Source organism: Glossina fuscipes, unplaced genomic scaffold, assembly GCF_014805625.2.
Source record: "Glossina fuscipes isolate IAEA_lab_2018 unplaced genomic scaffold, Yale_Gfus_2 3, whole genome shotgun sequence".
Lineage (NCBI taxonomy): Eukaryota > Metazoa > Arthropoda > Insecta > Diptera > Glossinidae > Glossina > Glossina fuscipes.
This window is the reverse complement of record NW_023998417.1, coordinates 5,892,864-5,910,204: the sequence shown is the minus strand read 5'-3', so window position 1 is coordinate 5,910,204 and position 17,341 is coordinate 5,892,864. Positions and strand designations below refer to the sequence as shown.

The window sequence follows — 17,341 nt, the reverse complement described above, 5'->3', positions numbered from 1 at the left end:
CACACAAGAATATTTCTATTCGCAAGGACTCTTTTATTATGCTTGACATTACTCGGTTAATTCAACCTTCAATTACTTCGACTACCGCTCTCATCGAGAGTCTCGCTGCGACTAACTTAACTAAAACTAAAGTTACCCTATTCTACTCCTATTCTATTCTTAATCTATTTCTATCCTATCTTAATCTATTCTTATCCTATATCTATCCTACTACGTCTACCCTGTTCTTACGCTACGTTTATCCTATTCTTACCCTATATTACTGTCGAGTACCCCTCTCTCCCCAGCGTGAGACGCAGAACCCGTGAGGCCAAACCAAGGGACGACTTTGGGTCCTCACAATATATATACATATATATATGTTTGCAGCAAAACTATCAAAAAATGGTAAATTTTAAGGAAAAATGTTTTCTTTAATTTTTAATAAATTAAATTTTAATTTCAGGTAAGTTTGCTTTTCTTAAATTTATGCTTGAATTTTTCTTCCTCTTGATTTACAAACTAATTGATATAAAAAATGCTGGTCTAATAAAAAGAATTCAATGACCATGAAAGCAATTCTTTAACTTTAATTAACCAGCAGCGGATTTTAAAACATTGGCACTTAACTTCCGATTTTTAATCTTATAACGCGTCCTATAACCATCCTTATCTGCCGTATACATAGTTATTGTCTCGATATCTGTTTTCTCATCGTATACCGTATAAGTACCCATGACTACCAGTTGCTGTTCGGGTGTGCCAGGATTTAATATTATACCCATTTCATCACGTTTACTGCCATTAGGCTCATCTAGGCTTTGAAATCAAAATAAATTCATTGGTTTTAATAAAATGTTTGCAAAGAAACCTATTCTGATATTCATGAATATACCTGAAACGATAACCTTGTTCAGTGGGTGCGAACTTATAAAATTCCTGCATTATTGTTGGAAAAATGTTGTCCAAAATAGCACCAGAAACACAGTACGAAGCCACATTGATAATGAATGAAATTTGCAGCTGCCAAAGGAATTAAGTAATGAATGATTGATTTTTTTTTTTGGTTTTTGCTTTAACAATCTTTGAGATCAGGTCTCTGCCACAAACGAGTTATTGAGTTTAAGTTTTCATCGCATCGATTCATTTTTGAAAAGGCTTGAATAAGCCTTAGAGAAATTTCGTAATTTTTCAAAGTAATTTTTTTCCTGCAGGTATAATTATTATTTCGTATTGAATATCCTCTTAGTTATTTTTGGACCGATCGATTCAATATCTTTTAGTCGCTTTCATATTATATTACATTATTTATACTATTGCATTATGTTAAGTTGTTTCATTAGTTTGGAGATTAGATCGCACTTTTTGCTCTGAAACTCAAATTTTTTATACTTTTCCTACTTATAACCGGTGCACAAGATTTGACATTTAATAGGCAATACTCAATACTTTCCAGAACTAATCGTATTCGACTTACAACCAACGCCAGAAGGCCGCGAAAGTAGCACGCGATCTATGCATTAGAAAATATCATAAATTACTTGAATCGTTATTCAAAGTGATATTCTAAACTTAAGAATAGGTTTTCCAAGTCCAACTATATCAACAATTGAAAATCTCTCCTGGTTCTGCTTGACGCAGTTTTTCTTATCTAAATTGCAATGTTCGATGAGATTTACCTCATAACTAAAAAGATCTTATGCACAGGATTATAAGGAGTAATTTAAAGTAGCGTTACTGTGTCGGTATAAAACAAAGAAATCTGCGTATAAACTGTTAAGACCTAACCTACGGAAGATCATAATGAAACGATACATATTTATTTGGATCAGCAGGTACTTGCACAAGCTCTTACACGCTTATTATCAAATCCTTGGTGTGTGAAATGTCTTTTTGGTTCAAAAATGCATTGCAAGCACGGTGTGCACACGCTAAAATCACTGGAATGCAGAAAGTAAATGAAACCAATATTTAGAGAATTCTATCAGAAGCAATTTGAGATATTCATTCTGAAAGACTTTCATTTCATTTAATCTCTACATGAAACTAATGCATGAATGCTGTAAAGTGTATAGCAAAGATCTCAATCATATCATCAATCACATCACAAGGTCCTGGTTTTCCTGCAAGTAACACAGAGCTAATTGCTGATTTTGCGCCCATCTATAGACGCCAGTTATGACTCGATCGTTCCCTAGCACCCGTTGCCTTAAGGATTCTATTGCAAATAGTGAACGAAAATCTACGAGGAATGTTGACGAATCTTTTCTTTCTTACGTAATTCTCACTTTATTTTATATGAAAAGTAATCCTTAATATTTTTACATGACTTTTTTATGGTTTACAGTTTAAGAAAAGCAACAGAATTAAAGTGTGTCTAGAAATTAATGAGCCAATCTCTTTTCTATTATCTCATTTTTATATTAAATTTTACGATGTTTTTAGTATTCTTTAGATTGGAATTTAATTAAATGTAACTGTTTATATTTTTTAAGTTTCTCGTGTTATTTAACACGATTTCAATTTACACGATTTTTCAACAAACATGTCTATCATACAGGTCACGCGATAATTGTTCATTCTTATATGTAGGAAATATAATTTTAACTAATAAGACTTGAATGCAGAGATTTTTTTAATTTGATAATAAATTCATTTTATATTTTTGTTAGCAAATCGAAACGAGTATAGCAATAACAACAACAACAACAACAACAAAAAAAAGAAAAGAAAAGATATTTGAAAATCGTTTACAATCCATAGCAAAGATTTTGAATGTCACATCACAGAGCCGTGACATCTGTTGTATATAAAAATATCAATCGATAACATCTTGTTCAACTTTTTTACATTATTCATACATTCATTTCAAGGCGACGATTTAATTATACTTTCAAATATTTTAATATGAACGCGTTATGTGGCAGTGCACCCTTTTATGGAATTTAGCGCATTTTTATAACATCTCTGCAGCACTCACCAGTTTTGCAAATGCCATCATACCGTACACTTGAAGATCAAAATTAAGACTAATATTTATGTTTTAAACGAATTAAGTCATTAGTTATGATTTCAAGAATCATCATTTCACACACATACATACGTAGGAACCACCCATTAAAATTAAAACAAAAAGTGACATTCAAAATAATTCTCGTCTTTTAAGACAAAAAAAAAAAAAAAAAAATTGAGAAAAAAAATAGTACAAACTCAAAAAATAAATAAAAATATCCAAGTTAATTTAATAATTACTTAAGCCAAAGACCGGTATAATGCAAAGACATCATCACACATACGCGTGCACCAAATTGATGAGAAGCTTTTACAGCATTATCGCACCGGAATAATGCATTAAAAAAAAAAAAATTCACAATCTTGCGTTTTACAAATATCGACAATAGCACGGTTACTTTAATTATGAATATGCGCAACCCATATGAAACACCGAAACCTTTTCTTGCATAATGCAAAAAAAATTTCTTTCTCTCAAGAAAATGCCTGTAACAACTTATCTTCTCCTCCGTTAGATTGCAAGCTAATAAAAATGTATGTTTTAAGTTAACTCAATTTACACACAAGTTCAGTTTCGCGCAAAAATATAAATTCGCGCAAAAATAGTTCCACGTGTAATTTGTTTAATTACAACTCTATTATCACAAATGTTTTTTTTTTTTGGTTTACTTAGAATTTTTTTTGCAATTATTACTTGAGTATGAGAGAATTCCCAGATCGTAATGATAACTTGAAGAGCTGTAGCAAAATTCGAGTAGATTTTTGACATGAAACTTGCGAACAAAAGAGGCAATTAGATAACTTTTCGCTTCGCTTTCGTAGAAATGATAAGATCTTCTCACTAAATATTCCATGCATGGAGTTTTTGAAGGTACATATGCGATAAATCAATTCAATAAAGTTTTACAAAAAAAAAAAAATTAACATCCGAGGATCCGAAGAGCGAACTCATACAATGCATACGTGAAAACGTTCTGTCTGCGAAATTTTTATTTTGCAGTTCGTTCTATGCTTGATAGATTGCATTGGTCAAGAAAAAAAAAACTTTTCCTATGTAACTTTTGAACGTGCAGTACTTTGGGTAAATTTTCTCAACTTTTTTTTGTTTTTTGTTTTCTAATGTGACCAGTCATCCAGAGGAGGTGTTTTATTCGCCTAACACCGTGACGATCCGTAAGAAGTGAGAAAAGAGATGGAAATAAGGTGGTCGTAGTCGTGGCCGTAGACTAGTGGGTATATGTCCAATATTACGCCTTTAGCGACTGTACACTCTCTATAGCTACGACCAAAATAGACTTTACTGCAATGAAATTTGAACGCGCGGTCATTAAGCTGGTAATTGCTATTAATGCCTACTTGGCTATGCATGCAGACACTCATGTAGATTTACTTAATAAGTCTGTGTCAATTGCAAATATGTATTGTCAAGCTTAGCTCTTCTACAATGTCTCGCGTATGTGGCATCCAAACCACTCTTTGTGCTCACAAGCTAAACGTGTAGATAATTGAAAACTTGGCTTATTAAGATCAATGTCTCCCTGTTCGTCTTCTTCGCAAATTATCACAAGAAACGTAAGTGTTTACGAAAACGTCACAATTTACTAACGTAATGACATGTTTTTCAGCATTAACTTGACAATTTTTTTTTTTCTTTTTCATAAAAGTAAGAACATTTATAAATTTTGTATTTATAGTAAAACGCATTGGAGAAAAACAAGTTTAAATACTACTTTATAATAGTATATAAAATATATCTTTATAAATAAAAAATATAATAATTTTTAAGTAAATGATTGTTAGTTTGAGTTTAAGAAAACTGAAACTGGTACGATTTACTCTTGTCGCAACATTCTGTTCCTTGAAACTGAGAAAAATGCTTTGTACATTTTTCGAGCTCAAACTCACATATATTAATTAATTAATGTATGTATTATAAAATGGAAAATTTATTTTCGGTACAACAACAAAGAATCTTCAGATTTTATAAGAACCATTCATGTATGGTTTAACAAATTTTCGCCATTCATTTTCAGTATTAACGATCGTTTAAAGTATAATAACAATAAGAGACAACTAAAACTTCTATGCAAAAATATTCTTAATCTGATCGTAGACGCTTCCCTAACAAAGAAAGCCCAGAGAAGCGTGAATAGGAATGGGATAAAACTCTACTCCACTAGTTCATAACACTTAATGATCTCTGTGGAGAGTTGAATAAAATTTATAATACTAACACCATTAACTGCGTTTATCGACTAATTAAACTAACTTCGATTTCGATGGATAAGCAAGCCTACCTTTAATCTTCAATTTAACTAAACAAACCCAAGTTCATCCGTAATTCACAAATGTTTCAACAAGTGAACATCTTGTCAATGCCGTCTGAAGAAACTCAAAAAGTCTATCGTATAAACATTTCTTATTCCAATAAGACACACAAATGCAAGGAATGTAGAGACTGTATTTCTATCGTATTCAAGTGAGCTGTTTTCATGCAAATTTCAACGGAACGCTTTCTCTCTTAAAAACACATTTACATTTCATGTGCAATGCTAATAAAAAAGAAGGGGGCAATAAATGTTGTTGTTATGCAAACAAGCTTTTCTGAACCGGTTAATGCTTTCAATCCGTATCTATCTTCAAGCAATGCGTACGAAATCCAGCAACGCTGCATACTTTTTTTATACCGCCTACTTAGCTGAAACGTTTTTACTGTAAATATTCATAAGAGTTTTTATTGCATACGCTAAGGAGAGGTGCTATATTTCCAATCATCATCTATACTGGAAATACTGCTTGTAATCTCTTAATACGCTTATGAAAATGCTTTTTAAAAAATCCAATGCAAAAAAAAAACTACAAATCAATTTCTTATTGCAACCAGAGAAAATTAGTTTTTTTTTTTCTTTCCTTTGTAAACTCCATCATAGAAAACGTTATAAACTTTTGATTAGCAGAAAATTCCCTTAGCAGAACACTCAGTCAGTCTTCTGAAACAAATAACGCATTGCTATTTTCAATCTTCGATCTATTGCGTCGACAAGCAACCTATGTTTTTCGAGATTGCTACCCACAGCAACAGAGAGAAGAACATTTGAATTCCAAAGAAAAAAATGCTAAACTCCAGAACGACCAGATCAACTTTTATGAGATGCAACAATTGTTGGCAATAAATTATAAGGAAATATAGGTGTGCCGATGTTCTAATCTGAATAATCTCAAATTCCCATTTAACGGAAATGGCATAAGTTTTTTCCGCCATTTTTTCGCATTTAACAGTATTGGTATGATTTTTTTCCACCATTTATTGAAAGCAACTCTGTTCTCTCTCTATTCATAACACATGGTACTTTTTTTTTATAAACCATGTAAAGGAAAAAAGAAGAAGAACCGATCTTTTTTGCTTTCATTGAGTGAAGCGAAGTATGTCATACGTTGTTCATTTATAATGCAAATGTATAGGTATTTGCATATGCATTTTGTACCAACATAAGCACAAAAACATATATGAACATATGAAGCATCTATGTATGCGTTGTTTATACAGTTGAAATAATATGGTTACTCAGTTTGAGATAAGTCTTGAAATGGGATTTGGGATCATTTTTGGATTATTAAAATTTTGCCATATCCCCCAACAGTTATCGTAAATATTTAATTAAAGACCATGCAATGACAAAAATGAAAATATGATTTTATGAAGCTTTTAATAGTGGTTTTCTCACTTAAATAGCAATCTTTTCCTTTGAGAGAAACGAAATTCTTTGTCAAAATGAAAAAAAGATCGCACTTATCTAGGGGTTCATGCTGTAATGAAATTCTACTCAAGACCTAATCAGAATTTCTCGTCTTTGTCATCTAATGTTTTTCATTAGTCATATGGAGAATTTTCGTAAGTTTGGCTGACAATTTAGCTGAATATATTACGCGTTTGTCGTAAGTAGAGCACACGAAAAAATTGTGCAAGGGAAGTAATTGCTGAAAAGAATAATAAAATGTCTTTAAAAACAAAAAGAATGTATACGAATAATATTTTTCATTGTTAGAAATAATGAAAAATTTCTTTCGAAAAATAACTGAAGTAATTTCCTTTGTTGTTGTCAGGCAATACTTATCCTACTTTAAATGGTTGCAAATGAAGTTGTCATGATTTTTTTTTGCTTAATAAGGGCATACTGTTTACGTTGAGCGTTTTTTTCTTTCTCTTATCAAAGTGGAGCGCATCGCAATTCATTGCATATCGTTTCTATTTGAAGATAATTTTTGAAAAGAATATATATTTACCGTGTAAATATTAATTATTGCAATTATTTTGAATGTATCTATTAACTGATTGTTCAGTTATATCGTGTAATAATGTATAAAAAAAGTAACTTTCAATTTATTTTATTTTTTTAATATAATTAAGTTAATAGCAATGTTATGTATAAAGTTAATACTATTGCATCATTTTATATCTATATATATATATATATATATATGTGTATGTATAGGTAATCTTATCAAAATACATCGGTTATTTAGAAAAATTATTTTCTCTATTCTCTCATATAAGGATTTTCATATAAAATTCTAATTAGCATCAAAAAAAATCCATCTTATGCCATATGTTTGCTTATACTTCGCACAACATTTTCAATTTTAAATCAATTTTCCATTAATATGTGTAGATAATTTATGTTCAAATATTTCTTTTCATGGGTTCTTGTTCTCTCGATTGATTTATCGATTTAGAGTAAAAAGCACTCAATATTCAAAATAAAAAAAATAAAAATAAAAAAAATAAAAATAAATAAAAACAAAAATTTTTTTTTAAATTAAAAACATATTTAATAAAATGAAAATAAAAACACCCGTAATCCTGGACCCCGTGTTATATTAAAGCATATTATAATTTTATTTCGTATGCATTATTTTGCTTGGGATATATTTATTATTATAACTATGAGAAGGAAAGCCTATAAAATATTTAATATTTATAAATATTTAAAACAAATCACACTCATTGCTAATTAAAACATAATAATGCCTTAAATTTACATCTGCTGCTCACAAGCAATTAGGCAGAGAGATACTTTTTAACAGGAAGAAATGAAACACATGCAACATATATCTTACAACTTTATGACAAAGCTGTGTTCTCTTTTGTTTTTGTTTTTTTTTTTTTTTAATTATATACCAGTGAAAAAGAAAAAACAAAAAAAATAAAAAAATGAAAAACGTGAAAAATAAAAAAAAAAAAAAAAAAAAAAATGAAAAATAAAGATTAAACAGCAAATTAATGTCTACATATATTAGGGATAGCTGGATGCATGTAAAGCTAAATTCCTTGCCATCTGTTGCGGTACATTTGTCAGACAATTGTTGGCTGAAATTGTTATAGTTGCGGCATTGTTGTTGCCAACATTTACTTTAGCATTGGCACAACTATCCTCGCGTACAACATCGCCTACAATCACTTTGCACATGACCGTTTTGACTTCGGCAAGGAAGTCGGTTAGGTAACATCATGTGGGTCGTGGTGGTGCTGGTTGACTTTTACGATGTGTTGGCGGAGGCGGGGGTGCACTACGCATACGTGGTACTGGCTTCACTTCTAACGGTTTCGGTAACGGTGGTTTCAGTTGAGGTTGACTTGCTGTTATTGCTGTCTCGGAATTTGATGTTTTCACACACATCTTATTACTCTCCTGCTCCACTGAATGTGATTTTGTTAATCTAGGTTGTGTGGTTATTACTGCTGCTGTTGTTGCTGTTGCCGCTGTTGCTGTTGCTACTGTTGATGCGGTTGCAATACCTCTATTCTCCATTAATTTTTTAGCATTGAGTGTAATAACCTCATCTTCTGCTTCGGATGATACCGAATCATAAGGGGACGGCGAACGCGAATGAGCTGAGTAAATGTCTTCCTCTTCTTGTTCCTGATCCTGAATTAACGTGCGAAACTCTTGTATAGAATCATTGAGGGCCCACAATTGCGATAGCAGCGATATATCTAATTGACGGAGTCCGAACTGTAAAAGTGATTAAGAGAGAAAGAATGTCATTGTCAATTGAAGCAAAACATACCCAAATATAATATTATTGTTACAAATTGCATTCATACCTCCTATAAATAGTATTTTGATAGAACTTTAACCAAACGGAGCTTTTTTCCTGCTTATGGCTACACTTGTTATTCCCTACACCGCTTGTAGTGTAGGGTATGTTAACATGTTGGGATAGACCCAGCTTTAGAATCACTTCCTGAATCGATTTATGCTTGTCTGTCTGTCTGTTTGTTTACATGTTTTTGTGTTGAAAGTACAGGTCGCCAGTTTCGGAATGTTTTGATGAAATTTCGTACACTAACACCGCATTTGTTAAATTCACACTCAACTAAACGCCACGTAAAAAAATTATCGAATATTACATGTCTTTTAATCATTTTCTTTTTTTTAAACTCAACATTCGAAAAGGTCGAATTGTTCTACGGAGCAACTCTTGTGCCAATTAAAGTAACATTCACGAAAAGTAACATTTCAAAAAAAGTCCACAAAAACTTCCGAGCAACATCATGGAGAAGCCGCATGTCGCAAGCATGTGTCTTCTTTGTGACTTTCGTGTCTTAATGAACTTATTTTACAAGAAAATCGATTTTAAAGAGTCTTATGTCAATTACTGTCTTGGCACACTAATCGCAAATTTGATTGACAAAGTCACAAAAACTGTGACAAGGAAAACATATTGTTTTCCTTTATGGCTAATGAACGATCGCAATGATAGAATATGACTGTATGGTTGTAGGTGGACATTGATATTGATTGTAATTGCGATTTCATTGTGCACAAGCCTTAGAGAACGAGTCTGTAATTTCTCCTTATGAAGAGAGAATGTATTATATTAATTAATGACAAAATAAAAAATGCTCATCATACAACAACTAAGTGTAACTACGTACTACTACACTAACATTGTATATTAGTTTCAATTTTTTTGATATTATACTTTATCGGATAGACACATAAAAATATCGATACTTGTACGCGTGGTTACACCATCACATATTAAGCTCAACACACCAAAATGATGATGAATATAAGGAATTAACTAAACGTTAAAAAATGTTGTGATACTTGAATTTTTAAATTCAAAACAAACAAAATGTCGGTATTAATGTCAAATTTGCAAAAAAAAAAAAAATATATATATATATACATATATTTACATAAATATAATAAAACCACAAAATATATATGAGAGACCAGTTTCTTACTCAAACAGAAATTCTGTTCACTTTGTAGTAGAAAATCAAGCGAATGCAATTAAAAATAACGATTATTATTAGTAATCATGACATTATTTTAGGAAAGATAAATAATAAAAAAAAAATTAAAACCAGAGCCACGAATTATAAAACATTAAGGCTATTCACCTGAATATATCAAAAAAGAGCGAGAGAGACAGAGAGGGAGAGAGAAAAAAAAGAATTTAGTATTCATACTACACTAACGCTCGTGCATGTAGTTGTATATTATTTCATATAGTACTTAAAAACGGGTAAGAAAGTTATATTCCGGTTAAGATAAAAATTTGATATTAATGAAATGTATATATTTAAAAAAAAAAAAAAACGCCAAATGATTTTGTTGTTTTGTTGTCTTGTTGTGGGCTTGTCAACTGACAGATTGGGATAAATTTTTTTTTCGTCTTATAACCTTTTATATAACTTGCTTTCCTGTTAGCCTAGAAACTTTCAATCGATATTTCGAGCACTTATGCGGGAATATTGCGCACATCTTTAGCTATGATGACAATGTATGGTAGATATGGTCAGAGTCAGTTTTAAACGTGGCGGAGTCTTCTGTAGAACGAATTAATTTTTTCTTACCAATCCAGTCGACATAATTATCAAATAAAGGAATCCGGGGAATAAAATTTGACACGATAAGATTGTGTGTAGGACTTGCACAGCGAGTTGCAATAGATTAAAAAATAAAAATACTATTTATAGTGAGTTGAAAGTTTGAAAGTAAATTTTGTCTCATTTACTTTATGTGACAGTTTGAAGCGTTTAGAAAATAGAAATACCTCAGCCGTTCATAGCTCAAAGCGATTAACTTACTTGTTATACGTAGAATGCCTTCAACAATATTCAAACTGAAAATTCCACATGATAACAACTTTTATGCCCACTGAATAACAAGAAATCTGTTATATATTTTTTATCCTTTAATTATTGGAGCAAAGGCGTTTATGCTGATCATATGTTACAGGAATCCGCCTTACAAGAATCCATGCTATAGAGGGGCGCAGTTTTCGTCATAATAGTTAAGAAGAGAACCGAACAGTCCAGCTTTGTTGATGAATGCACTTGTTAGCGCCTAAGCTGCACCACAGAAATCGCACAAATTAAGATCTTGACAATCTTGACCAGTCAAGGTGCAATTTGTAGACCTGTTCACGAAAACTAATAATTCGTTTTAAATCTTCTAAGACTGCTGAGTCTATTGCTCACGGGAACTAAATGAAAAGCTCGCAACTGAAGAGTAGATGTATGTGCTCTCCTCTCGCGGCGATAAACTTTTCTAGAACCTTACAAAAGGCAAGTTGCAGAAAATGGATCCTTCATAAGAAAAAGTAATTGAGAACCTATTGCGTAGAGTAAGAAGAATTTTCTAGGTTACACACGAACTAACCTAAGAAGTCGTTAAGGCCAATATAGATGACTTGCTCCATTTTAAGATAGAAAGATAAGGGAAAACAGTAGATAATATAATGTAAACAACTGTAGCTTGAGTGTTCTAACTTTCGTGGCGAAAGATGATCTTCCATCAAAATTACATCTCGGCTGCATCGGCAATAAGTAACAACATGCATAAGTTGTATGCGCCGGAAATTCGAACATTTTACTATCATTTTTTAAAATCATTTGATCGGAGATATAATGTGAATTCAATGGAATCGACTTGAGTCGGTATGGGTAGAAAAACATTTTTCCTCAGATACCCGTCAGCTTTGTGAAACAAGTTTATATGAAAAAGTTTTCTAACAATAAGCGAAAAACACACGAGCATGATAAAAAAAAAAAAAAATAATTATTTGTGAGATAACCTAGTATTTATGATATTTGTAAAGACTTGCTTGCTTGGTTTATTTTCAAAGGAATTTTTTGTCGTTTTTCAAGCACACAAACACACGCATACGTAAATGTGTCGTTTAACTTAATTACTTTTTGATTTTTTTATTTTTTTTTTTTTTTTTTGTTTTTTATTATTTTGTTGGTAATAAAAGAAAAACTAAATAATGTCAAATTGAAAATTAATTGAACTTAATTACGAACAATATCTCTTTTAATGCGACCGATATAATGGCTAAAGCGCTAAACTCTCTAATGAAAAATATCTAACACAACTTTCGTGCATACGAAAGCATGTGTGCGTGTGTGTGTGTGTATGTGTGTGAAGAGTATCGTGCAAAAAGAAAATGAATATAAACTGTAAAATGTGAGGCAAATGAAATGAGATTTTAATGATCACATAATAAACTTCATTATTTTATGGCACGCATTTGCGACATTGATTGTCTACACCATAATTTTATAATCCTTGCATATATAACTACTAACGCACACGCATATAGTTCATATGGGCTATGTCTGAGTTGAAGTTGGAATTTTCCCAAATTAAACGAATATTAACTTTCATTATAATGCAGATATATATATATATATATATGTATATATATATATATATATAAACATTTTGATGACCTTAACCAATTAACAACTTAGCTGCACTGCAGTGCTATTATGGAATTCTTATATATGCGAAATGTGTTTTCAATAACGTTTTACCATTAATGCAGATTTCATTCAAAATTCTATGCAACGCCAATGAAATATATGACACAGCATGTTATAAATTTTTTTTTTCTTTTTTTTTTTGTATGCATTAGGCATTATGTGTATACATACATATATATATGTATATGTGTGTGTGTACGTTCTAATTGTTTTTAAATGTAAACGAATGCGGCGAAAAGACCTCATTTGACTATGAAAGCCAATTTGGAATTATTGATTTTAGATTTGGTTTTTTAATAACATTAAATAAAAGTTTTTGTTTTTCTTTTTCTTTTTCTTTCTTTCTTTCATTCATTATTCTCTCTCTCTCTTTCTCTCTCTCTCTCTCTCTTTCTGTGTGTATTCATTTTTATGAGGTTTCATTTTATATGAACGAAAGAAAGCATACATGCATGAATTTAATGTCATCATGAACTAGGATTAAAATGCAATCGAAAACTAAATAAAAATCTTTTATCTTCGAAAACCTTTAACGCAAATTTTATATATGTTTAGTGCAATGCGTCCGAGTGTAGTAATTACTTAAGTGTCTCAGTTTATATAGTCTGATTTCATATATATTCTTCTTATCCTCCAATTGTTGTGAAAAGAAGAAGTAAACTTTTTTTTCATGCCCGTTATCACCCTAATGACTATACCAACGACTTTTTAAACTCAGGCGTTATATGACAAGTGAACGTCGAAAAAGGAGTCCAACCCGAACAATTTTGAATAGCATGCGTCCTTAGGCAAAAACACACACCAAATTTCATCAAAGTACCTCGAAAATGGCGACTAGTACCTCCAAGACAAGGATATATAGATAGACAGATAGACAGAGAATTAATTACCAAATTTCTTCAAGATAACGCAGATAATGGCCTAGGCAGGTAAACGTGCTTCGATCGTTTCAGAAAGTGTTGCGCACAACCATAGAAACCGAGTATACTCGAGTATGCAAAAGTACCACAACGCCGTCAACATTATATTCGAAATTTTATTTTAACATCTAAAGGAAAGATGTTTCTCTTCTTCTATTATCTATCAACTTTACCTTTTCTGCCTTAAGTTATGTTATTAATTAAAGGCAAAAACATCTTTTCAGCTCCTTGCTGTGTACATGATTTCGCATATGGTTTTTAAATCTGTCTAACTTCGAATATGACGCAACCACGACATTTGTATATTCGCCAATAAAGTGAGTAATGCAATCGATTTAAACATGTCTGCCTCCTCTAAGTATTGGAGTTGTGATTAGTAAATTGTAAGTTTATTTTGAGAGAATGCGTAAGCAGCATTTCTGCTCCTGTTTGCTGTTGGATTGAAAGGATAGTAGTTTAAATGCTGACAGTCTTAGGTGAATGTAGCTTTTCTAGCAAGCAAATCTCTTGTTAGAAAACGTCACTAATTGTCCTCTTTGTGTGCAAAGAGTTGGATAGTCTGCCTAAAAGGGAAGAAAGCTAGTGATTAACGAAGAAGAATGCTTTGAGTAAAATATTTCATAGACTTATGTTCAATTTCATTCAAAAACTGACAGAAACTTATCATTACCACAGAAAACAGATTTCTTGTAAATAAAAATTAACAAAAGAAATTTTATAACAAAAATCAATTGAAGACAGGTTTTAATTAAAAGATATGAAAAGCAAAGAACAGACCCTATCAAAATTCCTAGAATCAAAATTCGTTATTCTATACAATCTATTAAAAATCATATATACACATATATGTATGCCTATATACTATATAGTATAACATTGAATACTTTGTATGTCACATATGATGTGTAAGAAGTATCGGGAAAGAGCGAACAATATCTTTATCAATGTAGGAGATCTAGTAGGCGTTAAATTAGTTAAGATTAAAAGAACTGTTTTTTTTATGCTAATAGATATTTATATTTTACACCAGGACTTAAGATAGACACATCTTTTATTATACTGATCGAGGGAAAAATCGCTTTCTGAATCGATCTTAGCATGTTTGTCCGTCCGTCTTGTATTATTGGATTAAACGTACAGGTAGCTATTTTTTAAATATTTCACTGATGAAAGCTAGCATAACGGCGTGTTTTGGCCCAAGGACAAGCGCTATTAAATATGGTTGGCAAACGGATTACTTTTTCGACCGCTATAACGTATAACGCTTTATTTTGATAAGCCGTTCAATGAATAACGTGAGGATGATGTAGGATATTTAATGATGAGTCGTGGTACGCCATTATATTACTTGTTTTTTTCAATAATTTTACTTTTTATTTTTTAAAGTAGGAAAAGGATCTCGATTAACAACTCAATGGTTGCGGGCTCAAATCAAGTGCGATAGAGGACTCATGGACTTAGATACTAGTCTTTAAGGACTTTAGTGTCTTTTTAATATTCATAATAATAATATTTTCCAAAAAGAAATCTTTAGAATTTTCAAAAAAAAAAAAAAAAAATGATTTAAAAATTTGAAGAAATAAATTTTTTTTTATTTAGAAATATTTTTCCGAAAAATCTTATAACATTTTAAAACCAAAATTTGCCAACTCTTGATGATCGCAGCTTAAGAGTATAATTTGCTGTCAGACAACAATTAGTGCATACGTCAACTTTCGAAGGGTAGAAGGATAGAAAAATTTAGAAATAAGAGCAAACAAAGTAAACAGGCAAATAAATGTTGACATTAAAAAATTAAGTGCTAATGACATGAAGCACATGATGCATACGAGCGAGTATCGTATCAGAAATTGTTGCCTTAAAAGTATGCAGCATATGAGTAAACTCATTATGAACGCTAAAATAATTGGCGGCGAATCGTTGACAGTTCACTGCAAACGTCAACGTACCTTTGCTATAATAGCAAACCACAACAACAACAACAACAACAATAACAACAATAAAAAAACAGTGGTTTCAAAAAACAATACAAAACAAATTGCTAATGAGTTCAAAAACGCTGAAACCAACTACAAGTACAGCGGCAGCAAGAGCAACAAAAAGATTGAAACGTTAGAAAAAATGCATGGATACGTATGAGATTCACAACAAAAATAGCAAACAAAAAAAAAAAAAAGGCAAAATGTTTTCTTCTTTTTGCTTTTTTTTTTTTTCCTCTTTACTAATGATACGAGTAAATATTCATTAAAGCTTTCATGAAATTACATTTATGGCATAAATCTGAATACAGTTATACACGTATATACTACGACTAATGTATGTGCGCGCACAATACAACAAATGCCTAAACAATGAATTTATGTACAGTAACGTGTGTGGAGTAGTTTGCATCTTTCGCTCTCCCTATATATTTCCGCAGATTTCTTTTACTAAGAATATTAAGCGAGTTGCGCTAATCGACATACGGTAGAAATCAAATGTGAAAACAGAACAGAAATAAAGAAAATGTTTATAATTTTTCGCGCAATAAGGTGCAGTTACACGTGCATGCATATGCGGCTTCAAACGTTCATCTATATATATATATATATATATATATATATATCTACATATTGTTTTCTTTTTCTCATTTTGGTTATACTATGCGTATATAACATTGTATAAATGCTGCCATTAGTTGACCACGAATTCTGAAACTGACTGTTGAAAGCATTTCTCACACAATTTTATTCACTTGCAGTAAGCAGCAAGCAAAATATACAATAGAATATCATGGAAAAGAATCGCAATGAGAAATTTATTTAACCAATGCGGAAGACTTGTTAATTTAAGAGAAACACTAATGTCGATGTCATTGTAATTTAATTAAGAAAAAAAAAAAAAAACACTAACCACATACTCTGTAAACATTACTTTGAGTTTACACTTTAAACATATAGTTATATATATGCAAAGATTTTCAAAAAGAAATTATTTATGGCTTATAACGAAGCTCCTAATGCCCAACATTGACCTCACTTTTATAGTTTCAAATACTTGACAATATTGCAAACGTGACATGCTACATACATACGTAAGAACATTTTATGGCATAGCAATATAAAAAATGCATAAAAGCAATGCAAACGTATTGGCTGGCGATGCTACGTAAGGTGCAGTGTACCGTTACCTTCGGCAACGAATGAAAAATTGACGAACGGATTACACATAAAGGCTATGTTAGTTAAGAAGAAAATCTGCCAGAAAATCGTTAACAAAGTGACGGTTAAATTACCAAAATTCGGCTCAACTATAGAAAAGTTTCTAAGATCTAATCTAGAGATGGGAAAATATCATAGCTAAGTTTTGACTTAAAGGAGCAGACGTTATCCCGCCATTTTGCGCACGAGAAGTTCTCCGATGAGTTAAATACATATTTTTTTATACCCTTGCTGGGCTTAATACAACTCTCTAAGGGCAAATCAAAAGCCCCTTTAGGATGCCTTTTATTGCAAACAGTGTTTGCCATGGGCGTATTAAGAGATCATCTCAGTCAAACCAAAACCTGGGTATGCAAGTCATGCAAGATGTTTTGATTAAAACAAAAAGGTACAGTTTTCCCGAAATCATATATATATATACATAAATGTATATTTATAAACCAAAA

At 31.3% G+C, this 17,341-nt stretch overlaps 2 protein-coding genes across 3 annotated transcripts in view; both read right to left on the bottom strand.

The window, feature by feature from the left end:
* Positions 1-410: 410 nt before the first annotated feature.
* LOC119634501 lies at positions 411-8,459 on the bottom strand. The gene is made up of 3 exons (XM_038028719.1): positions 8,325-8,459; positions 875-1,002; positions 411-798 (listed from the first exon to the last, which is right to left on the bottom strand). Exons 1-3 carry the CDS (start codon positions 8,457-8,459, stop codon positions 573-575), a joined length of 489 nt encoding a protein of 162 aa, XP_037884647.1. The 3' UTR covers positions 411-572.
* LOC119635086 (bromodomain-containing protein DDB_G0280777) overlaps positions 8,224-17,341 on the bottom strand; it is a 58,965-nt gene continuing 49,847 nt past the window's right edge. For both annotated transcript variants that reach the window (XM_038029654.1, XM_038029653.1), the window contains exon 4: positions 8,224-9,005. In XM_038029654.1, coding sequence (XP_037885582.1) covers positions 8,499-9,005 — 507 coding nt within the window. In that variant the 3' untranslated portion in view covers positions 8,224-8,498. The remainder of the gene's footprint in view (positions 9,006-17,341) is intronic.